This window comes from Mandrillus leucophaeus, unplaced genomic scaffold (assembly GCF_000951045.1).
Source record: "Mandrillus leucophaeus isolate KB7577 unplaced genomic scaffold, Mleu.le_1.0 Scaffold316, whole genome shotgun sequence".
Taxonomy (NCBI): Eukaryota; Metazoa; Chordata; class Mammalia; order Primates; family Cercopithecidae; genus Mandrillus; species Mandrillus leucophaeus.
In genome coordinates, this window is record NW_012103321.1 from 2070567 (window position 1) to 2091184 (window position 20618).

Consider the following 20618-nt stretch of genomic DNA (forward strand, 5'->3'; position numbering starts at 1 on the left):
AAAAGACATTTAAGTTATTAAAAGGGCACTAGGCCCCAACACAAATGTTACAAATTTTGGTGTCAATGCCATATATTACGTAATAGTCTACTAGGCATCTTTGTCTAAGATTAGATTCATATAAAAATCAACTTTCTGTTCAATGTAAAATAAAATGATGCTACAAATGTACATAAACTAAGTAGCCATTAGATCAGGCAGCAGAAAAATCCCTTAAGTTTGACTCTGACCCTGAGAAAAATACGTTCTGAACATTCATCACTAGAGAAATGATGGTCCTTTTACTATTTCTCCGGTTCCCCAAATTCACCTCTGAACTGTATATTTCTTCCATAAAGGTTCTAGATTAAAGTTAAGCCATAGGATAGTAAGAAAGAACAAAAATGGGAATATGAAAATGCTGATAGTAGCAACAATGTCTTAAATTTTTTTCCCTAAGGTATAACTCATATGCAATAAAACACACAGTTCATAAGTGTTAAATCCATATCAACTCCATGTATCCCTATAACCACCACACCAATCTATAGAGCATTTCCATCATCCCTTTTTTACTTACCACCTTTGGATTAGTTTTGCCTGTTGCTGGATTTCACCTAAATGATATACAGTGTATGCTTTCTGTTGTGTCCAGCTTTTATCATTCGACATAAGATGTTTTTGAGATTCATACACACACACACACCCCACATACACACACACACAACATGTACAGAGGAAACATAGGTTTTAGACATTAGAAATAATATTAAATATGAAAATACAAGAAGCAGAAAACTGTATCAGGGTAACAGGAAATTTTAAAAAGAACCAACAGAAAAGTATAAAGGTAAGAGAAAATTTCAAAAAGAATCAACAGAACTTTGAAAAATAAGAGAATACAATAATTAAATTTAAAACTCATTTTGCCAGCAGATTAGCATAACAGAAGAGAGAATTTGGAAACTGTAAGGCAGACAGAAAAACTATACAGAATGTATCATGAAGGAAGAAATACTGGAAAACAGAAGAAAAGATTAGAGACCTGGACAATCCAGTGAGGTTTAGTATGGATTTGATAAGAGTACCAGGAGGAAAGGAGACAGAAAAGTCAGCAGAGGCAATAATTGGATAAATTATTGCTATGAATATTCAAGAATTCATGAGGATAACAAACCACCAATTCAAGAGGAATGTGAATCCCAAACAGGGTAAGTAAAAAGAATTTTATACCAACACATCATAACGAAACTATGAGCAACAACAAAAGAATTCACATAAACAACATTAATATCCCACTGCAAAATTTAGAAATTTTATTACAGGAGAAAAACAATCAGCTTAGTTCTTGAGAGGCAGGATAGTATAGTAGTTAAGAGCATAGACACTGAAACTAAATTGTACTAGGTTTGAATCCTAAATCCTCTACTTCTAACTGTGTAACTTTCAGCAAATTAACTTTTCTGTACTTTCCAGTTCCCTCATCTGTAAAATTGGGTTAAAACTTAACCTTTCTATAAAGTACTTAAAACGGTGCCTTCTATACATATAGCACTATATTACCTATAATTATTCAGTTAACTACCTAGAAGTACATAACCTTAAGATGCAATAAAAAGGTGTCCATGTAAACAATCATAAATGAAATTAAATACATAACTTATTCAATCACTAATACCCCTTAGATAAAAATAGAGACCCAAATCTCACTTAGTTGAGTAATTTCAACTAGATTCCAGTACTTAAGCAGCAAAGTTTTAACACTATATAATAAAAGTCACCTTCCCCAGGATGATATTTTCATTATTCATGTACAACAAGATATAAGGATGGTAGCTGAGGTAATATTAACAAATTATCTTGAAGCAAACTTTTGATCTGAACTAGGGTAATATTAGACAAACGAAAAAAATCTTCATAAGAGATGACGAAGCTGAAAGCAGTCACAGAAATCTGCTCTCCGAACTCAGGTTATCAAATTATGCCTTTATTTGTACCAAGCAAAGTATAAAAGCCAGATAGCACTGAGGTATACAGACATAAGATTTTCAAGTGATTACTTTTATGGCAGGTCTAAACAAAATCACGTTATCTGGCACAAATAGATATAACAGATACAAATGAAAAAACATATAAGGAAATCATGAACTAAGTAACAAACTATCGTTTAATGGTATATGTGAGAAGTTTTCTGTCCTTCCAATATTTTGGATGAACTTGAGGTGAACATGACTAGATACCACACTACAACCTCAAAATACTAGAAACATAGATCCAAAACCATTCCTAGTTCCCCCAAAGAACAATGAATAACCATAATTATTACATGTAATGCTGATCATTGTGCTTTAAACGATCATTTAAAGCTGATCATTGTGCTTTTTCTCTCTAAAAAAGGGGAGAAAAGTAATTAAGAGGACAGAGATACAGCACAAAAATAAACTTTAAAAAGTGATATATGGGTATGTATATAAGAAGGCTGAAAGATGACATAATAAATGTTTAGTAAGGCATCAATGGTCTGAACAAGTTCCAAATCTATAAATAATAGGACCTAAGGATCACCACTTAATGAATGTAACAGACAACGAAAAGTCAGTCTAGAGCAGGGGTTTCCGCTTTGACACGACGGTTTATCTGCCTTAACATATCAGATAAATATCATTCACAAACAAAACACGCTCCCGTGAGTAGAGTTGCTCTCTACAGGCTGTTGCATCAATAGCACAGACTGTAAACACTGCCACACTTTTATCCTTGCACACCACAAGAATTGTTGTAGGTTCAGGACCACTGGCCTAAAACATGAGAAAAGGAAGAATTTCAAAGAAATGAAAGTCGGCAATGCCTGTTCAAACAATGTCCAGGCTGGGCACAGTGGCTCAAGCCTGTAATCCCAGCACTTTGGGAGGCCGAGGCAAGCGGATCCCACAGTAGGCCTCCCCACTGTGATTAATATTCACCAACCTCTTGTTCTGATTTTATGCTCATAAGGGGATCCTGTAATTTTAACTTGGCTTTCTATGTACATCGGCCTATAGAAAGAAATTTGGGCTTTCTAGACCTGTAAAATACCTCATTATTAGTTAGAAATTCACTCTTTCCTGAATCTGAGAGCTTGATAGTGTGAATTAATTACTGTGAATCCACCTCTAAGAAACGCTGACAACTGGTGAGATAACCTTATCAGGTTTTGTTTCATAAGCCAAGGACCAGATCTTACTACCAAGATGGACTCATCTAGCTAAAACCCAGTCTAAAGCCACATGTCAGCCAACCAGTCTCTCTTCATGGCACTGCAACCCTACTGTACATCTTTATTTTGAGTGAAAATAAACATTTGTTACACTAAAACTTGATCTATACTCAAAAGATACTTAATATTAAATATTAGAGTTTTTCTATTTCCTCCCATTTGCCTCTTCTCCTAATAGTCTCTCTTTTATATATTCATTTCACATTACCCTAATAACAGAGGTTATATTGACAGACAAGGTTGAGAAAGGCAGAGAAAACCAAGCCATGCTAAACTTCAGGGAAATCTGGCTGGCAAACCAGACAGAAAAGTTGTACCAGAAAAAGTATGTTGTATAAAAATAATTCCTAGATCCCAATTTTTCCAAAAGAGATCTCTCTCTGCTTTGCAGCTGTCATACTGGGCATATTGAAGACTTCAGAATAATTTCACGGGAGTTTGCTTTCCCTGTTATCTATCACCTACCACATCAAGCATTTCTGGATCCCTGAAAGTCAAGCAATATCCAGCTTTGCCATATATATGAAGTAAGAATTTAAAAAGAAACTTCAGAAGCTACCTGGAAGTATGTTGTCAGAGAATATAATCCTGAATACTAAGAACACTTCTGTTTTATCAAAATGTTTGAATCAGAAGGCAAAATCTTAATTTTTATCTAATTAAAAATCCTTCCCTAAATTAAAAATAGGGCCATGATCCAGAAATTCAGTTCTATAATGCTGCCAAAGTAAAGGGATTGAGTTTTTGTGGCACAGACAAACAAAAATGTCCTACACATTACCATATACTTTAAGAGCAGGATGATGTTAGGAGCTTAACAACAAAAGATTAGCTATGCATATAACTGTCAAATAAACATCCAAATTACAAATGACATGCAAACAAAAAGTAATTAAAATATGTAAGTTAATCACTTAAAAAGTAACAAAGAAATAATTAAGAAAAATTAAGAAACAGGAACTTACCAACTTAATTGCCACATATTCATTTGTGTATAAATTTTTCCCTTGAAAAAGAAAAAAAAATCAGATTCTGCAAGTAACTGATTTTAAAGATACATTATATAAAACTGTACTCTGAAAAAAAAACACATAATACATTTAATTAAAGCATAGGTTTTTGGTTCTACTTGGCAAAAAAACTTAACAAGGAAATATTTAAACTTATTATCAACTCAGTGATGTATTTAGTATTTCACCTAGATTCAGACTAGAAAGTGATACAAACACTACAGATACTAATAGCCCACTTATAAAAATGTAAAAATTCTGACTTTGTTGGAATATTGTATACAATTTAAAAGTAATCAATAGTCAAATGCATGCTTAAAAAATTTCAAAACCAGAACTCCTATATAAGAATACCAAATTCCTCTCCCAACCACCATTTCATTTTAAATCCATCGTTATTATAAGATGTAATCTTACTAGGACTCATATTTAATCCAGTAAATATATTAAATAAACTTAAAATATCTGAAATAAAATTTTAAAACATTCGATAATTGGCTGTGATAAACTAACCACTTTGAGAAGAAAAATAGTTACTGGCGCCTCACCTTACAACCAAATTAATTCCAAATATCTTAAGAGTTAAATACAAGCTAAAAACAAGAATATTTATCACATCCATACATTAAGGATTTTCTGAGCATAAGAAGATCATGGCTGGCGCAGTGGCTCACATCTGTAATCCCAACACGTTGGGAGGCCGAGGCAGGCGGATCACGAAGTCAGGAGTTCAAGACCAGACTGACCAACATGGTGAAATCCTGTCTCTACTAAAAATACAAAAATTAGCTAGGCATGGTGGCGCACACCTGTAATCCCAGCTACTCAAGAGGTTGAGGCAGGAGAATTGCTTGAACCCAGGAGGCGGAGGTTGCAGCGAGCCAAGATCGCACCACTGCACTCCAGCCTGGGCAACAGAGCGAGACTCCATCAAAAAAATTTAAAAATAAAAATTAGGATCATAATGTTTTATACAAATTTGATTACATAAAATATTTAAAATATTTAATAACACTAGAGATTTAATATCACTAACATGTAAAGAATTCAAATGAATTACAGTAATCTTTAGCACTGGCAAATCAAAAATAATCTAGAAAATTCCAACTGGTCAGCATCTGTAGTCAAAGTAGAGTACTAAGGAGAATTCTGGAAGCACTAAGTATATGAAAATAATTTGATTAATGTGTAAGAACATTAAAAAGAATTAAAAAACAGCACATAATTTCTGAATTTCCAGTATTTTTTCAATTAGCATATATTACTTTCATAGTGAGGAAAACAGAACAATAACAGTTTTTTGGTTTGTTTTTTTTTAACAGTGAGAGTAACTGGCCCTGGTCACATTGGCTACTGAACACAGAAGTAGCAATCAACAACTTTGACACATGTGATTTTCCAGCATAATAGCCTGAACCTCCTTCCATACAGCAGCTGATGAACAGTAGTAAAACTTCTAGGCAAAATTTTAGCTTTAGTTGTGTTGCCACCTTTGTACAGTAGTGTTTATTTATACAAATATTATAATACTTTTCTGAATTTTGTCCTTATTGTACAAAATTGAGTGAAAATAAAGGACAAAAAGAAGTATTCATATTAACACTAAGTAACATAGGTGTCATAAACTCAATACAGTTGGCAAAAAGGATGGAACTCAACAGAAGTTCCAAAAGTGGTCAACTTTAAGCTCTTTTCATATACTCATTGAACTTATATACATATTTTCAAAAATTACAGAATATTTTCATATTTTTAGTCAATTAGTTCAACATTTAGATATACCTTCACATATATTTTCAAAAATGCATTATGTATGAAAAGTTAGGTTTACTCTATTAAACTTGGCAGTAAATAATTTAATGATATTCACCATGAAGAACTTAATGTTAAAGAACATTAACAAAAGACAATTCTGGTTTTGAGTTCCAAGACAGAATTTGTATTTCCCAAACATATTATCATCTTTTCATAACTATTTTGTATATGATGTTTATTCATAAGTACACAAGGAAAAAACTTCACAGGACAAGAAGTTAGGTTAACTACAGATCTCAAAGAATCAAAATATACCAAATGCCTCTAAAAGTACTATTTTTGTACTCCAATGTCTACCTTTGAGGTCACAGCAGAAAGCACTAAATCCTAAAAGGATCATCTTTTTTTGAATACTAGAGATTTTGCTGAAACTTGAAGTCACAATGATGAACAAAGACTGAACAATAACACAAGTGCATTTTTGTCACCTAGCATAGCCACAGCCTCACTTTTAACCAGTATTTGTTATACATGTAAACAAACAAATGATGCAAAGTATGTGTTTATGGATAGTGTGAGTAAGGTGTGAATAAAAGGGAAGGAATGTGCATGTAGTGAGAATCCCATCAAAAGAAAAATCCAAGTAAACTGGTGCCAGTTAAGTGATGTTTTAATCCAATTTTAAAAGACATTTCCAGTAAAGCATTGTGCCATATTAAACTTGAAAATATAGTTTTACCAATTTTGTGGCTTTGGGGTGGTAATTATCAAAAACTATTTTCTTCAAAAACTATATATGTTTACAGCAGAAACAACTATTTACCCACCAATAGCCATTCTCCCCCTACAGAATGCCCAAGCTTGAAAATGGCTGCCCAGCTAAAGACTACACTGCCCGCCTCTCTTTCAGCTTAGTGTGGCCATGTGACTTAAGTTCTAAATATCAATGGACATTAAGTATGTTCCTCCTCACTTCCAGAAAGGAATGTATACGCTCCTGCCCCTTTTTTTCTGTATTCTTGCTGGCTGGGAGATGGAAACAGCTAAAGCAATTTGTGCACAGAGACTGAAGTCACATATTAAGGATGCAGAGGTACCCTGACAGCCTTGGGGTTTCTCCCTCTGGTCTGTGTGGTGTGAAATGAAAATAAACCATTTGCTTGGAACCACTATATACTGAATTTTTTTGTTACTGTCTTACAGTCTATTCCTTAGTTATTATATTTTTCAGGTAAGTTTTATGGTAGCTTCGGTTAGAAACAGCAGAAAAATCAATAAACATGAAAATGATGAACCCATTCAAATCTATATATTCATTTGATAATATATTGTAAGGCCTGCAGAATTTTCAACAAAGCAATTATCAAATATAAACAATAAAATAAGGAGTTACTAGCTATGTAGGAATAAGAAAAGAAAAAACAAAAATAAGAGATGTTATGGAAGCTCCTGTGGCATACCTAATTATGTCAAAAGTTACAATGTCTTATTTCAGACATGGTTATTCATAAAGCAATACATAATATTCTCTTCTGTGCTCTTTTACATGATAGACAGATGTGGCCACAGAGTACAAAGGGAAGTCCCTCATGAAAACAAAGGTTATTATACTTACAAATTCTGGACAGGAAGTCACATCACATGCCACACAGGATCACAGGGGAAACGCTAGGTTTTGGTTAGGTGGCAGAAAAACGAGCAAGGGAAATGCCTAGGCCAAAGCATTTACTGGGGTTTCCCAGGGAAAGGCAAGGCAGGGCAGGGTAAATAGTTAAGGATTACTTAGTTTGAATAATTCCAGTGACTTCTGGGCTATAAGAATGGGTCTCTAGCTTCCAGGTACCTGGCCCTGGGGATGATAAGGTAGAGGATATTGCCTCCTAGGTGTATGGGCCAGATAGAAAAGGGGTGGGGATTGGTTAGTGTGCATATCATAGGCATGCTCCCAGCTCAGTTTTTGGCTACTTCTAAGAATTGGCTAACCTCTGGAGGGGCAATCTCTTCCCAGCCAGAAAGGTTTTTTAAGACGTCAAAACATCATAATATACAGAAAAATAAAAATACATATATAATACGACCCTATATTTTAGCTAGCTATGTTTGGTCTTATTCAGTGCCTGTCAAAAACATTCCTAGGAGTTTGACTGCCTGAACTAGATACATCTACCAATGCAGAATGCAAACCTTACTACCAATACATAAAAGACAACTACAAACACAGATGGTTCTCAACTATGATGGTTCAATTTGAGATATTTCAACTTTATATAATGATGTAAAAACAACACGTATTCAATAGAAACCATACTTTGAATTTTGATCTTTTCCTGAACTAGCAATATGAAGCAGGGTACTATCTCACTATGCTGGGCAGAGGCAGTGAGCTGCCGCTCTCAGTCAGCCACACAACCACGAGGGTAAACAACCAATATTCTACACCGTACTGCGTGGCCAGCATTTTCTGGATATTGTGTTTTGGGGTTTCCAATGTCATTATGTCTATAAAACGCCCGTTTTCAACTTATGATATTTCAACTTAAGATGGGTTTATCAGGATGTAAACCCATCTTAAGTTAAAGAGCATCTGCACACCAAATCACCATCCTTATTTTTATTTTTTTTTAGAGACAGGATCTCACTATATTGTCCATGCTAGACTCAACCTCCTAGAATCAAGTGATCCTCCTAGCTCAGCCACTCCACTCCAGTAACTGGAACTACAGATATGCCCCACCACACTTGACTGTTCATTTTAAAATAAAAACAGAATCCAGATAAAAATGATAAACACATATTTAAATTTAAAAGCAAATAAATATAATTTAAAATTATTATTTTAAATGTTTACTTATTTTTTTTAATCTCATGGACTTTTTTTTTTTTTTTTGAAACAGAGTCTCACTCTGTCACCCAGGCTAGAATGCAGTGGCACAATCATAGCTCACTGCAACCTTAAACTCCTCAGCTCAAGTGATCTTTCTGCCTCAGACTCCTGAATAGCTAGGACTATAGGCATAAACCATCATACCTGGCTAATTTTTTATTTTCTGTAGAGATAGACTCTCGCTATGTTGCAGAGGCTGGTCTTGAACTCCTGGCCTCAAGCCACCCTCCTGCCTTGGTCTCCCAAAGTTCTGGGATGATAGATGTGAGCCACCATGCCAAGCACCACAGGTCTCAACTTTTAAATGCCCTGCAATGTCTGGGACAGTCTTCTACCCCAAAAAACAACTGCCCAGGCCCAAATACCAACAGCACCTTTTTGAAAATCACTTACCTATAGTATACCTTACCCAATACTAACCATATAAAATTTTAGTACCAGTAATCAAATGTTAAAGATGTATCTATTAATGAGGTTTTAAAGAAAGTACTTTAAGAATATAAACCAGCTTTTAACATTAGTGTTTATCCAGGTATAGAAAGACTAATGCTTGTAATAACGTTTTCTTAACAAAGAAACCATCTGAGGCTTTTTGAAAAAGCAATAAAATACCCTTTTAGAAGTCTATGAAAAAGGAAGAATAAATGATTAAACTAGCTCTACACGTACATATTATAAGTATACATAAAACACAGAGATATAGAGATAATACATTTAAATAAATTTACATAAATATACAGATATATATATACACACACACACACATATCAAAGACCCATACATAAATCAGATAGATAGAATAGACAGATAGATGTAATAAGAAGCCATCATACTCCTATTCCTGCCTATTCACAGACTACAAAAGAAAGGGGTGTTTTACTTCTTTTTCAGTACATGACATATATAGCCTCAGTATATGGTACATATAGTTTCTCATACTTCTCATACTGCCCTTGTTAAAATGGTCAACTAGCTTTGTGTGAATACACACACACACACACCCCCCTATATACATGTGCTGTGTGTGTGTATATATGTGTGTATTCACACAAATACATATATATCTGTGTATGTGTAGTTATTGTGAAATAAATTATATGAATCAGATTCTGAATAAAAATGGCCAAAGTATATGCAAGTATAGTGTTGGTCTTTTTACATTATCATCTAAATTTAATCCTATAACAATAACCTAGGAAGTGGAAATAATCCTGATATAAAAAAAATGTGAGGCCCTGAGTGGTTAAATGACTTATCTGTTCCATAAGGCACTATTTTTATATTTTTCCAGCATATTATCAATGACTAATCATGCCTGGTACATGATAAATATGTAATAAGTACTGGATGGATGTTGCTGAGAATTATATACAATAACAACAGATTATAAACACATAAATAATGTTTTCTCTAACTCCAAAGTCTGAAACAATTTAAGAATTTCAAAGTATCTAATTCAATATCCTTCAAATAATAAAACATAAAACATTCACCCTTTCAAATATTTGAGTCCCTACTAAATGTGAGCCTGCCAGCCACATCATGTAACAACTATGTATAAACTATATTACTGCCTTTTATTGGCTTGCTTCATTCAAATATTTAACGTGTATCAACTACACAAAACTAGTAAGATGAAGGAGTCACTACAAATTAGGGTACTTTACAAGACGAAAAGGAGAAGTAGTTGAATAGGTAAACATAAAATTGGATTTATTTCTAGCAGCAGGACTGAATCGAAAAGAAACTGTGAAGTCAAATTTTCTTTTTACATCTAAAGTTCACTACTGGTGGTCCACTGACCAGAGCCCTCAGGGTACCTAAATACTGACTTCTATACAACCATACCACCCTCCTTCTTAGTTTTCTGCAATGGAAAAGCTACATCACTACTGTATTAGAAGTTAAAACACCTAGATTTTGATCCTGAGCTTGTTATTCAATTGTTGTGAACATCTGACAATTAACTTTCCCTCACTGAGTTCCAGTTGCCTTGAATATGGAGTTAGGAAGCTTAATTAGTCCAGGGTTTCCCAAACTTGCCTAATTATAATAACCTGAATCAATACTCTGAGCCCCTTGTTAAGAATATAGACTCCTGAGCTCCACCCCAGACATACTTGGGGCAGAAGGAAGGGTAGAAAAGAAAAAATTAAATTACAGTGATGTAAATTTCATTAATTCTATGCAGTTTCAGTATATTAACTTGACTTTAAGCCATCCCTATGTCCCAAAAGTTATCAGTTACTAATCATTTTTGAATCTGAAAAAGTAGCCTACAGATCATTCCTAAAGAACACTGCAAAGGCTTTACTGGCAGCTATTTCAGCCTACTGGGCTATTTTAATTTAATTGTTTTCTCATAATCTGGATGGTCAATCTCCGGTTGGTTAAAGTAGACATTCCTGTACTAGGGAATTTCTTACACATGAAAATACAAGTACAAAAGAAATTTCCAACATACGTATTCTTTAAAATTACCACAACCATTAAACAACTAAACAATTAAATAACTAAATCATTTTCATTGGAAAGTATCTTCCAATTTTTAAAATGTTCATAACATAATGGAATAAAAAAAAATAGTCTTACCTAATCGTAATTCTCCAAAATTGCCACATCCAATTTTTTTTCCAACTCTAAAGTTAGGTCCAACCATTAAAACTCCAGACGATGAAGACCCAGTTCCTCGAGTGTTGTGTCCTGATCGACCACTAGGTCGTGCCATTCTATCATCTGATTTGTCCTTGTCTTTCTTTTTATTTTCCATATCAAGTTTGCGGTACTCCACTTTGAATTCTTTAATCAAGACAAGCACACTGAAATAGGGTATTGTGAAAATAGGTACATCACTAGGTAACTGTACCAGATGGGTAATGTTAACATTCAAATTGCAGTAGGTAGTCAATTAACTGCAGCATGCTCATCCCATTCGTAAAATTTTTCTCAGTTGTCTTTTCAGCAAAACATGTCTTCAAAATTATCTTTTCAATGATGTGAGCTGATATTGATAGAGAGCTAGAATATTAAGAAAATGAAATTAGTCAACTAAGAATTTTAAAATACATGTCTGGGAAATTAGATAACATAACAAAAGTTTAGGCAAGAATTACTGCTATCTATTGATGCCCATTGAAATCAAACCACAGTACACTTTTTTATTTATATTCCTTAACACCAAAGATACGAAACAAAGATATCAGGGATTCAATTACTTCTTAAAAATTAAAGAACAAACTTATATTGTTTCATAAATCAACATACATTCACTAATATAAACCTCCCAACTTAAAATTACCTCAGTTAGACAAAAAGTACTCAAAAAATTCCAGTAAGTCAATATAAGATTTTCAATTTAGAAGCAGAAAGAGAATGAATTATAAAAATAAAACACCTTAATAAAAATATATATTCCCATGTTCATCTACTTAATAATTTTCAGTCTTTTTTAAATATATATTCTCATATGATTTTCATTTATTCAAATATTACCCTATAATTACACATGGGATTGGAGCACAGAACTGACAACATCAAGAACATTCTTCCTATCCCTCAAGGAAAACAATTAATTCTTATATAACATTTAACCTGGGCCTTAAAAACATAAATGTAACTTTGCAAGACTATGAAATGTTGACAGGCATCAACCTTATCAGATGCAGAAATTAGGTATTAAATTTCTAACACACAGATAACAACATTAAAGCTCAAAATATTTTTCAAGGCTTTTGGAAGAGTCTGCCCCATTCATATTCTCTGGAAATTGCAGTGATCAAATGTACCTCAATTCTGCGGTAATTCTGCACCCTTATAGGATTTCCCTACTTTTGTTTGAACAATTTGAGTGGGTTCTCATTCTTTGCTGTTAAAGAAGCTGTAACTTCAAAATACAGTCACTAATGAAGAAACAAGGATTGATATCAAATACGTATTCCTATTACAGAAATTTTCTAATTATATAATGCAACCACAATAAGTGTTGAAACAAATAGTATTTTCTGGTAATTTTCAGCAACTCCCCAAATATGCAATTACTGTTACAAGTAGTGACTAACTGGGGCCTGTGGTGTAGGCAATAAGGGAATTTACCAAGACAGTTGGTAAAGAAAGGCAGACTTATTAGAAAAAGTAGGAAAACACTTTGCAAGAAAGCAATGGGCAGATTAGCGAGAGAGGAGCTGACTGAAAAGACACCAAGGCTTGGTGGGGATTTTATAGGATCGTTCTTGTGCTGGAGAGGGCTATGTGCAGCACTGATAATGCCAAGGTTGCAGTGAGCTAACCTGCATTTTTCTATCAGCAGAAGATCTGGTGTTAAGTTGGGCACAGGAAGACGGTGAGTTTTTTGGGCAGGAGGGCTACGTGTCCTGGACTATGAAGAAAGGCGGACTTACAGCTTATCTGCTTTTTCTTTTTACGCTCCCCTGCTCCCACCAGCCTGACTCCTTTTCCCTAATTAGGATTCCACAATCAGTCCTAACACCCAGTCTATTTATGAAGTTTCTTGTTTTATTTGCCATACTCTTATTTGCAGATGAAACTGTGAGCTCCTGTTCACTCTGCTTCCAGCCATGACAGAGTAACTATACTGAACATCTCTGCTTGTTGTAAACAAGTACAAAGCTGGACAAAACATATGAAGCACCTGTTTTTAAGCATCAAATAATAGGCAGTACAGACTGTGATCCCTGAGAAAAAAACACAAAAGGTGAGTCTCACCTTCATCCAAGCTCTCTGGCTAGGAGCAATTTCCTGACCACAGCACAAGGAGGTGAGGCTCAGGCAACACACCAGTGATCACAGATCAGAATTTGCAGCTGTTGAAGTAAATGAAATTCGCAGTACACAGTATCAAAAATGAAGTTTTGCAGTGGTGTGGTGAGGTAAGGTGGCGGCAGGGCAGAAGGCTATGCTACATGTGTGCAAGGGAATAGTCTTAAAAAACGTAGCAGAAAATAGTTACTACAGTGTTAAATGAAGAATGGAGACACTGGAAGCTGCACAGAACTGAGAGACCTTAAAGTTCCTACTCAGTCATAGTAGAAGAAACTCACTAATATCCCAGCTGAACTGAGGCATTCAGCTCAGACGCCATAAAAACTCTTAAAAGTAAGGACCATACCCAACATAAGGCCTACTCTAGACTGTCCCAACTAAAGTCTAAAAATAAACCTAGATAGGATTCAGAGTAGCTCTGAGCACATTAACTGCATTCCAGAACAAAACTCAAGTCTCAAAAAGACAAAAAGCCAGACTCTCAACAATACTGAATTTCCAATGTCCACGACACAACTAAAAATTACCAAACATGTAAAGCAGCATCAAATGTAACCCATGACCAAGAAACAAAGTTGTCAAAGGAGACAGACCCCAAGATGACCCTGATGTTTGAATTAGAAGACACGACTTAACACTAATAAATAGCTGTTAGAATCCTATTTAACTGGAGAAAAAGAAGAAATCAAATAAACAGCTAAAAACTCCCCAAATTTGGTAAAACAAACAAACAAAAATACTAAATCTAGGCATACCACAGTCAAGCTGCTAAAATCCAAAAATTTAAAAAATCTTGAAAGCCAAGAGAGAAAAAAATACACGTGACATACAGGGGAACTAACTTCTTATCAAAAACAACGGAGGCCCAAAAGAAAATGGAAGGATATTTTCAAAGCAATGAAAGGGGAAATAAAAACTTTCAACCTAGAATTATTTTTCCCCTCTTTTTGCCACAGGTGTTGATGAATTCAGAATTCTACATCCAGTAATATTATTCTTTAAAACAAGGAGGAAAAAAAGCCATTTTTAGATGAAGGGAAGCTGAGAATTAGTTGCCAGCAGACCTGCACAACAGAAATGCTTTTAAAATAGTCCTTTAAGCTGAAGTAAATCACATAATACCAGACAGAAATTTGAAACTTTAAGAAGAAATCAAGAGCACTGAAACTAGGAAATGCATGGTTATTCTTTTCCTTTAAAGATAAATTACTATTTAAAGCATACACAATTTCTTAGTATCATATACAACAGGTAAAAGTAAAATATATGACAACATAAATGGCAATGAGGGGGAGTTGTAAATAGAATTACACTGTTTTAAGATTCCTTCTTGAAAATTATTGAGATAAGATTTTAAGTCTTCTCACCACACACAAAAAAAATGTGAGGTAATGTATATGTTAATTAGCTCTATTTAGCTATTCCACAATGTATACTTATTTCAAAATACCATGTTCTACACAATAAATATATATAACTTTTATTTGTTAAATATATAAATTAAAAATAAAACAGATGGGGAAAATATTATATTTGTGAAGAATTATGTGGTTCCATATTAATTTCAGGTAGCCAATGATAAGTTAAAACGCACATTTTAATACCTACTTCAAACAATAAAAAATTAGTTACAATAGGAATAGCTAAAACACCAGGACAAGAAATAAAATGGAAGATTAAACACTACTTGGTTGAAACAACAGAAGAGAAACAAAAGACATACGAGATAAAATAAAACAAATAGCAAGACAGTGGACTTTAAAACATACATAAAATGAAATAGACCAGATTTTCCCCCAAAAAGGCAAAAATTGTCAGACTATATAAAAAAGCAAGACTCAACTACAAACTGTTTACAAGAAACTATTTTAAATACAAAGACAAGCAGTGGCTCACAACTGTAATCCCAGCACTTTGGGAGGCAGAGGTAGATGATTCTCTTGAGCTCAGGAGTTCAAGACCAGCCTGGGCAACATGGTGAGAGCCTGTCTCTACTAAAAACACAAAAATAAAAAGCCAGGAGTGGTGGTGCACACCTGTAGTCCCAGCTACTTGGGGGGCTGAGGTGGGAGAACGGCTTGAAGTTGTGAGGCAGAGGTTGTAGAAAGCTGAGATTGAGCCACTGCACTCCAGCCTGGGCAGCAGAGTGAGATCCTGTCTCAAAATAAATAAACAAATACAAATATAAGATAGACTGAAAATTAAATAATAGAAAAAGATATACTGTATAAATAGCACATATACGAAGCTTGTGAGGCTATAATATTATCATACAAACTGGACAGCAAAACAAAGGATTATCTCCAAATTTACAGAGGTGCATTTCATAATGATAAAAATATCAATTCAACAGAAAGACATAAAAACCATAAATATATATGAGCAAAATGAGGCAAAACAAAACTAAAAAGAAAAAAGGCAATCATTGTTAAAAAAATTTTAATAGCATGCTTTCAATAATCAACAAGGTATAAGACAAAAGATCAGTATGTATATGGTAGATCTAGATAATACCATCAACTACCTTGAGCTAACTAACATTCATAAAATACCGCAAAATAAAATTCCCTTTCGATGCTCACCAAGAAAAATCATACGCTGTGCTATAATTTAAATCTCAAGTAACTAAAATATTAGAGTATATTTGGTCAAAATAGAATTAAATTAGAAATCACCAGACTTGGTGGCTCATGCCTATAATCCCAGCACTTTGGGAGGCCAAGGTGGGTATATCACTTGAGGTCAAGAGTTCAAGACCAGTCTGGCCAACATGGTTAAACCCCATCTCTACAAAAAATACAAAAATTAGCCAGACTTGGTGGCGCATGCTTGTAGTCCCAGCTGCTCGGGAGGCTAAGGCAGGAAAATCACTTGAACCTGGGAGGTGGAGGTTGCAGTGAGCAAAGATCCTGTCACTGCACTCCAGCCTGGGCAACAGAGCGAGATACCATCTCAAAAAAATAAAAAATAATAATAATTAAATTAGAAATCAATAGCTGTATAGCAGCTACAAAAGTCCCAAAATTTGAAAATTAAACGCACATTTAAATTCATGAGTTGATAAAAAATCACAACAGAAATTAGAAAAAAATCTAATTTGTAATTCTAATACTTAGCAGAAAACTAGAAGCTTTAAATGCCTATATTAGAAAAGAAGTTTTTAATTGGTTATCTGGACTTCCTTCTTAAAACAGCTAAAGAAAAGAGCAAATCAGACAAGAGTTGAGGAAGTACTTCAGTAGAGTTACTACTAACATAGACTTATAGGAAAATATAGTCTTAATGAGCAAAAACAGGAATTCTCAGCTGATAAACAGAAAAATACCAAAACAAAGAGGAAAAAAAAAAGAGAACCTCGAATAAAAACTGTCATATCTGAAATGAAAAACTTCACTAGATACACTCAATGGCAAACTGGATAAAGCAGAAGAAAGTGTCAATAATTTCCAAAGAAATTATCCCGATAGGAAAATCAACAAAACAGAAAATAGACCACAGTAGAAAAAGTAAAGACAAAAACTGTTTCTTTGAAAAAGGTCAACGAAATTTCTACCTCTTAGCAAAAATGATCAAGAACAAAAGAGAATATACAAATTACCAATAAGAACAATGAAAGAAGGGATATCAAAATGATCCTATAAATACTGAAGGACAAAGGACTATGAGTAACTTTAGGTCAATAAATTTAATACCGATGAAATGGACAAATTCTTTGAAAAATGTAATACAGGGATACAAGGTGAAACAAAATATCAAAAGTTCCATATCTCTTTTTAAAACTTAATCTATTAAAAAAAAGTATTCCCATAAAGATGATTTCACTGGTGAATTTTATCAAATATCAGGAAAAAGTAATACTATTCTAAAGCTCTTTCAGGACACAAGAATAATCAATTTACTTTGTGAGATCAGCACATTCCTAATACAAAAGCCTGACAAAAACAATTCAAGCAAAGAAAATTAAACCTGCATTTCTCATGAGCATAGATACAAAAATTCTTCACAACATAACCAAATATGTAGAAAGTTTAACAAATAATAAGCAAACAGGGTTTAATACTAGAAATGCAGGATTGACTTAACATTTGAAATCAACGCACCATCAAACTAACAGAAAAAAGAAACCCACAAGGACCTTTTTTTTTTTTTTTTTTCACCTGCTCTGTCACCCAGGCTGAGTGCTGGAGTGCAGTGACACAATCACAGTCACTGCAGCTTTGACTTGCTCAGGCTCTGGTGATATTACTACTCCAGCTTCCCAAGTAGTTGAGACCACAGGCACACACCACCACACTCAGCTAATTACTTCTGTTTTTTGTACAGACAAGGTTTTGCCATGTTGCCCAGGCTGGTCTCAAACCCTTAGGCTCAAGCAATATACCCGCCTCAGCCTCTCAAAGTGCTGGCATTACAGCCCAATGGGATAATTTCTACAGACAAGAGATTATGTTTGACAAAATTCAACCCACAACCAGGCGTGGTGGCTCATGTCTATAACTCCTGCATTTTGGAAGGCCAAGGCTGCAGGATTGCTTGAGGCCAGGCCAGGCTGAGAAACAAAGCAAAACCCTGTCTCTACAAAAATGTATTTTTAAAAAATAGTAATTTGAAATGGATCATAGACCTAAATACAAATACCAGAACCACAGAGAGGTATCTCTGCTATGTTAAGGTAAGTAAAAATTTCTTAGAAGATGCTAAAATCACTAATCATTAAAAATCTTACAGAGTCATCAAAATCAATCATTTCTCATCAAATGACAGCTTTAAAAAAACAAATACAAACACTTCACAATGGGCTAAATTATTTTATATGAGTGTGTATAAATACGCTGCAACTGAATAAGAAAAACAACTTTTTAAAAAAATTATTAAACTTTAAGTTCTAGGATACATGTGCAGAACATGCAGGTTTGTTACATAGGTACATGTGCCATGGTGGTTTGCTGCACCCATCAAACCGTCATCTACATTAGGCATTTCTCCTAATGCTATTCCTCTCCTAGCCCCCCACTCCCTGACAGGCACCTGTGTGTGATATTCCCCTCCCTGTCTCCATGTGTTCTCATTGAACAACTCCATTTTTTAAAATACAGAAATCATTTGAGCAGACTCTTTTCACAAAGCATATATACAAATTGCCACAAAGCATATGAAGCAGTGCTCAAATCATTACTTGTCATGCAAATATAAATTAAAACCATAATGAAATATCATTTCACAGCCATTACAATAGCTAACATTTAAAAGACTGACAATATCAAGTGTTGGTAAGAATGAAGAACTAGAACTCTCAAAAAAGTGCTGGTGGGAGTAAAAAATAGTATGACTTTGGAAAAAAGATTGACAGTTTCCGACAAAGTAAAAATATACACCTATCCTATGATCTAGCAATGCCACTCTTAGATGTTTACACATGGAAATAAAAATGCATGTTTAGAAAAAGACTTGTACACTAATGTTTACAGCAGCCTCACTTATAGTAATAGTCAAAAACTGGAAACAATCCAAATGTGCATTAACAGAAGAATCAACAAATTGGTACAGTCATATAATAGATGACTACTCAGCATTAAAAAGGAACAAACTGCTGATACATGCAACAATATGGTGAATTTCTCAGATATTAGACTGAGTAAAAGAAGTCAGGCATAAACAATTACCTATTATATGATTCTAGTTATATTTAGCTCTAGAATCAGCAAAACTAAGCTGTGGTGATAGAAACCCTATCAGCGGTTAAGTAGGGTGGTGGGAAATTTGACTGTACAATGTCATGAGGAAACTTTCTGGAGGAAAGAAATGTTCTACATCTTAATTGGAAGGAAATTACATGGATATATACATTTGCCAAAACTCATCAAACTGTATTTAAAATCTCTGCATTGTATGTAAATTGCATCTCAAAACATGATTTTTAAAAACTGTTCCCATACACACACAAAAAATTGCATGTTTCATCTCAACATGTATGTTTTCCCCAGTATACCATTACTGTAAAACTTACATTAAAATACTGCTTTTGTTTTTGTACAAATCTATGGGGTACATGTACAATTTTGTTGCAAACACAGATTGCACATGGTCAGGGCTTTTACCATCATCCAAAACATGTACATTGTACCCACTAATTAGTTTCTCATCATCCCACTCCCTTCCATCCCCTCACCCTTCCAAGTCTCCACTGTGTGTCATTCCACTCTCTAAGTCCATGTATAAACATTTTTAGTACCCACTTATAAGTGAGAACACGTGATATTTGACTTTCTGCTCCTAGCTTGTTTAAGATAATGACCTCCAGTTCTAACCATGTTGCTGCAAAAGACATGATTCATTCTTTTTTATGGCTGAATAGTATTCTATTATATATACACACTACATTTTCTTTATACATTCATCCTTTGATGGGCACTTAGGTTCATTCTATATCTTCGCTATTGTGAACAGTGTTGCCATAAACGTAGGAGTGCAAGTATCTTTTTGATATGTTGATTTCTCTTCCTTTGGGTAGATACCCAGTAGTGAGACTGCTGGATCCAGTGGTAGTTCTATTTTCAGTTATTTGAGAAGTCTCCATACTGTTTTCCACATAGGTTGCACTAATTTACATTCCCACCAACAGTGTATAGGAATTCCCTTTTCTCTGCATCCTCACCAACATCTGTGATTTTTTTGTCTTTTTAGTAACAGTCATTATAACTGAAGTAAGATGATACCTCATTGTGGTTTTAATTTGCATTTCCCTGATGATTTGTGATGCTGAATATTTTTTCATATGCCGTTGGCCATATGTATATTTTCTTTTGAAAAATGTCTATTCATGTCCTTTGCCCATTATTTCTTTTTTTATGCCACTTTTTAAATAGATGATGAACTTAATATTTTATTTTAGAAGTTTTGACATATAATGGTACATATTTATGGGGTACATGGTGATGTTTCAATACACATACTA

The 20618-nt window shown here is 34.2% G+C and overlaps 1 protein-coding gene across 9 annotated transcripts in view; it reads right to left on the minus strand.

Moving 5' to 3' along the window:
• The window catches only part of CSNK1G3 (casein kinase 1, gamma 3), a 101751-nt gene that overhangs the window by 58997 nt on the left and 22136 nt on the right, over positions 1 to 20618 (minus strand). For 8 of the 9 annotated variants that reach the window (XM_011987765.1, XM_011987763.1, XM_011987766.1 and 5 more), the window contains exons 1-2: positions 11477 to 11904; positions 4201 to 4241 (exon numbers count right to left, since the gene is read on the minus strand). In XM_011987765.1, the coding sequence (XP_011843155.1) occupies positions 4201 to 4241; positions 11477 to 11654 (219 nt within the window). In that variant the 5' untranslated portion in view covers positions 11655 to 11904. Of the gene's footprint in view, positions 1 to 4200; positions 4242 to 11476; positions 11905 to 20618 lie in introns of those variants that run through there. The other variant, XM_011987762.1, reaches the window with a different exon arrangement.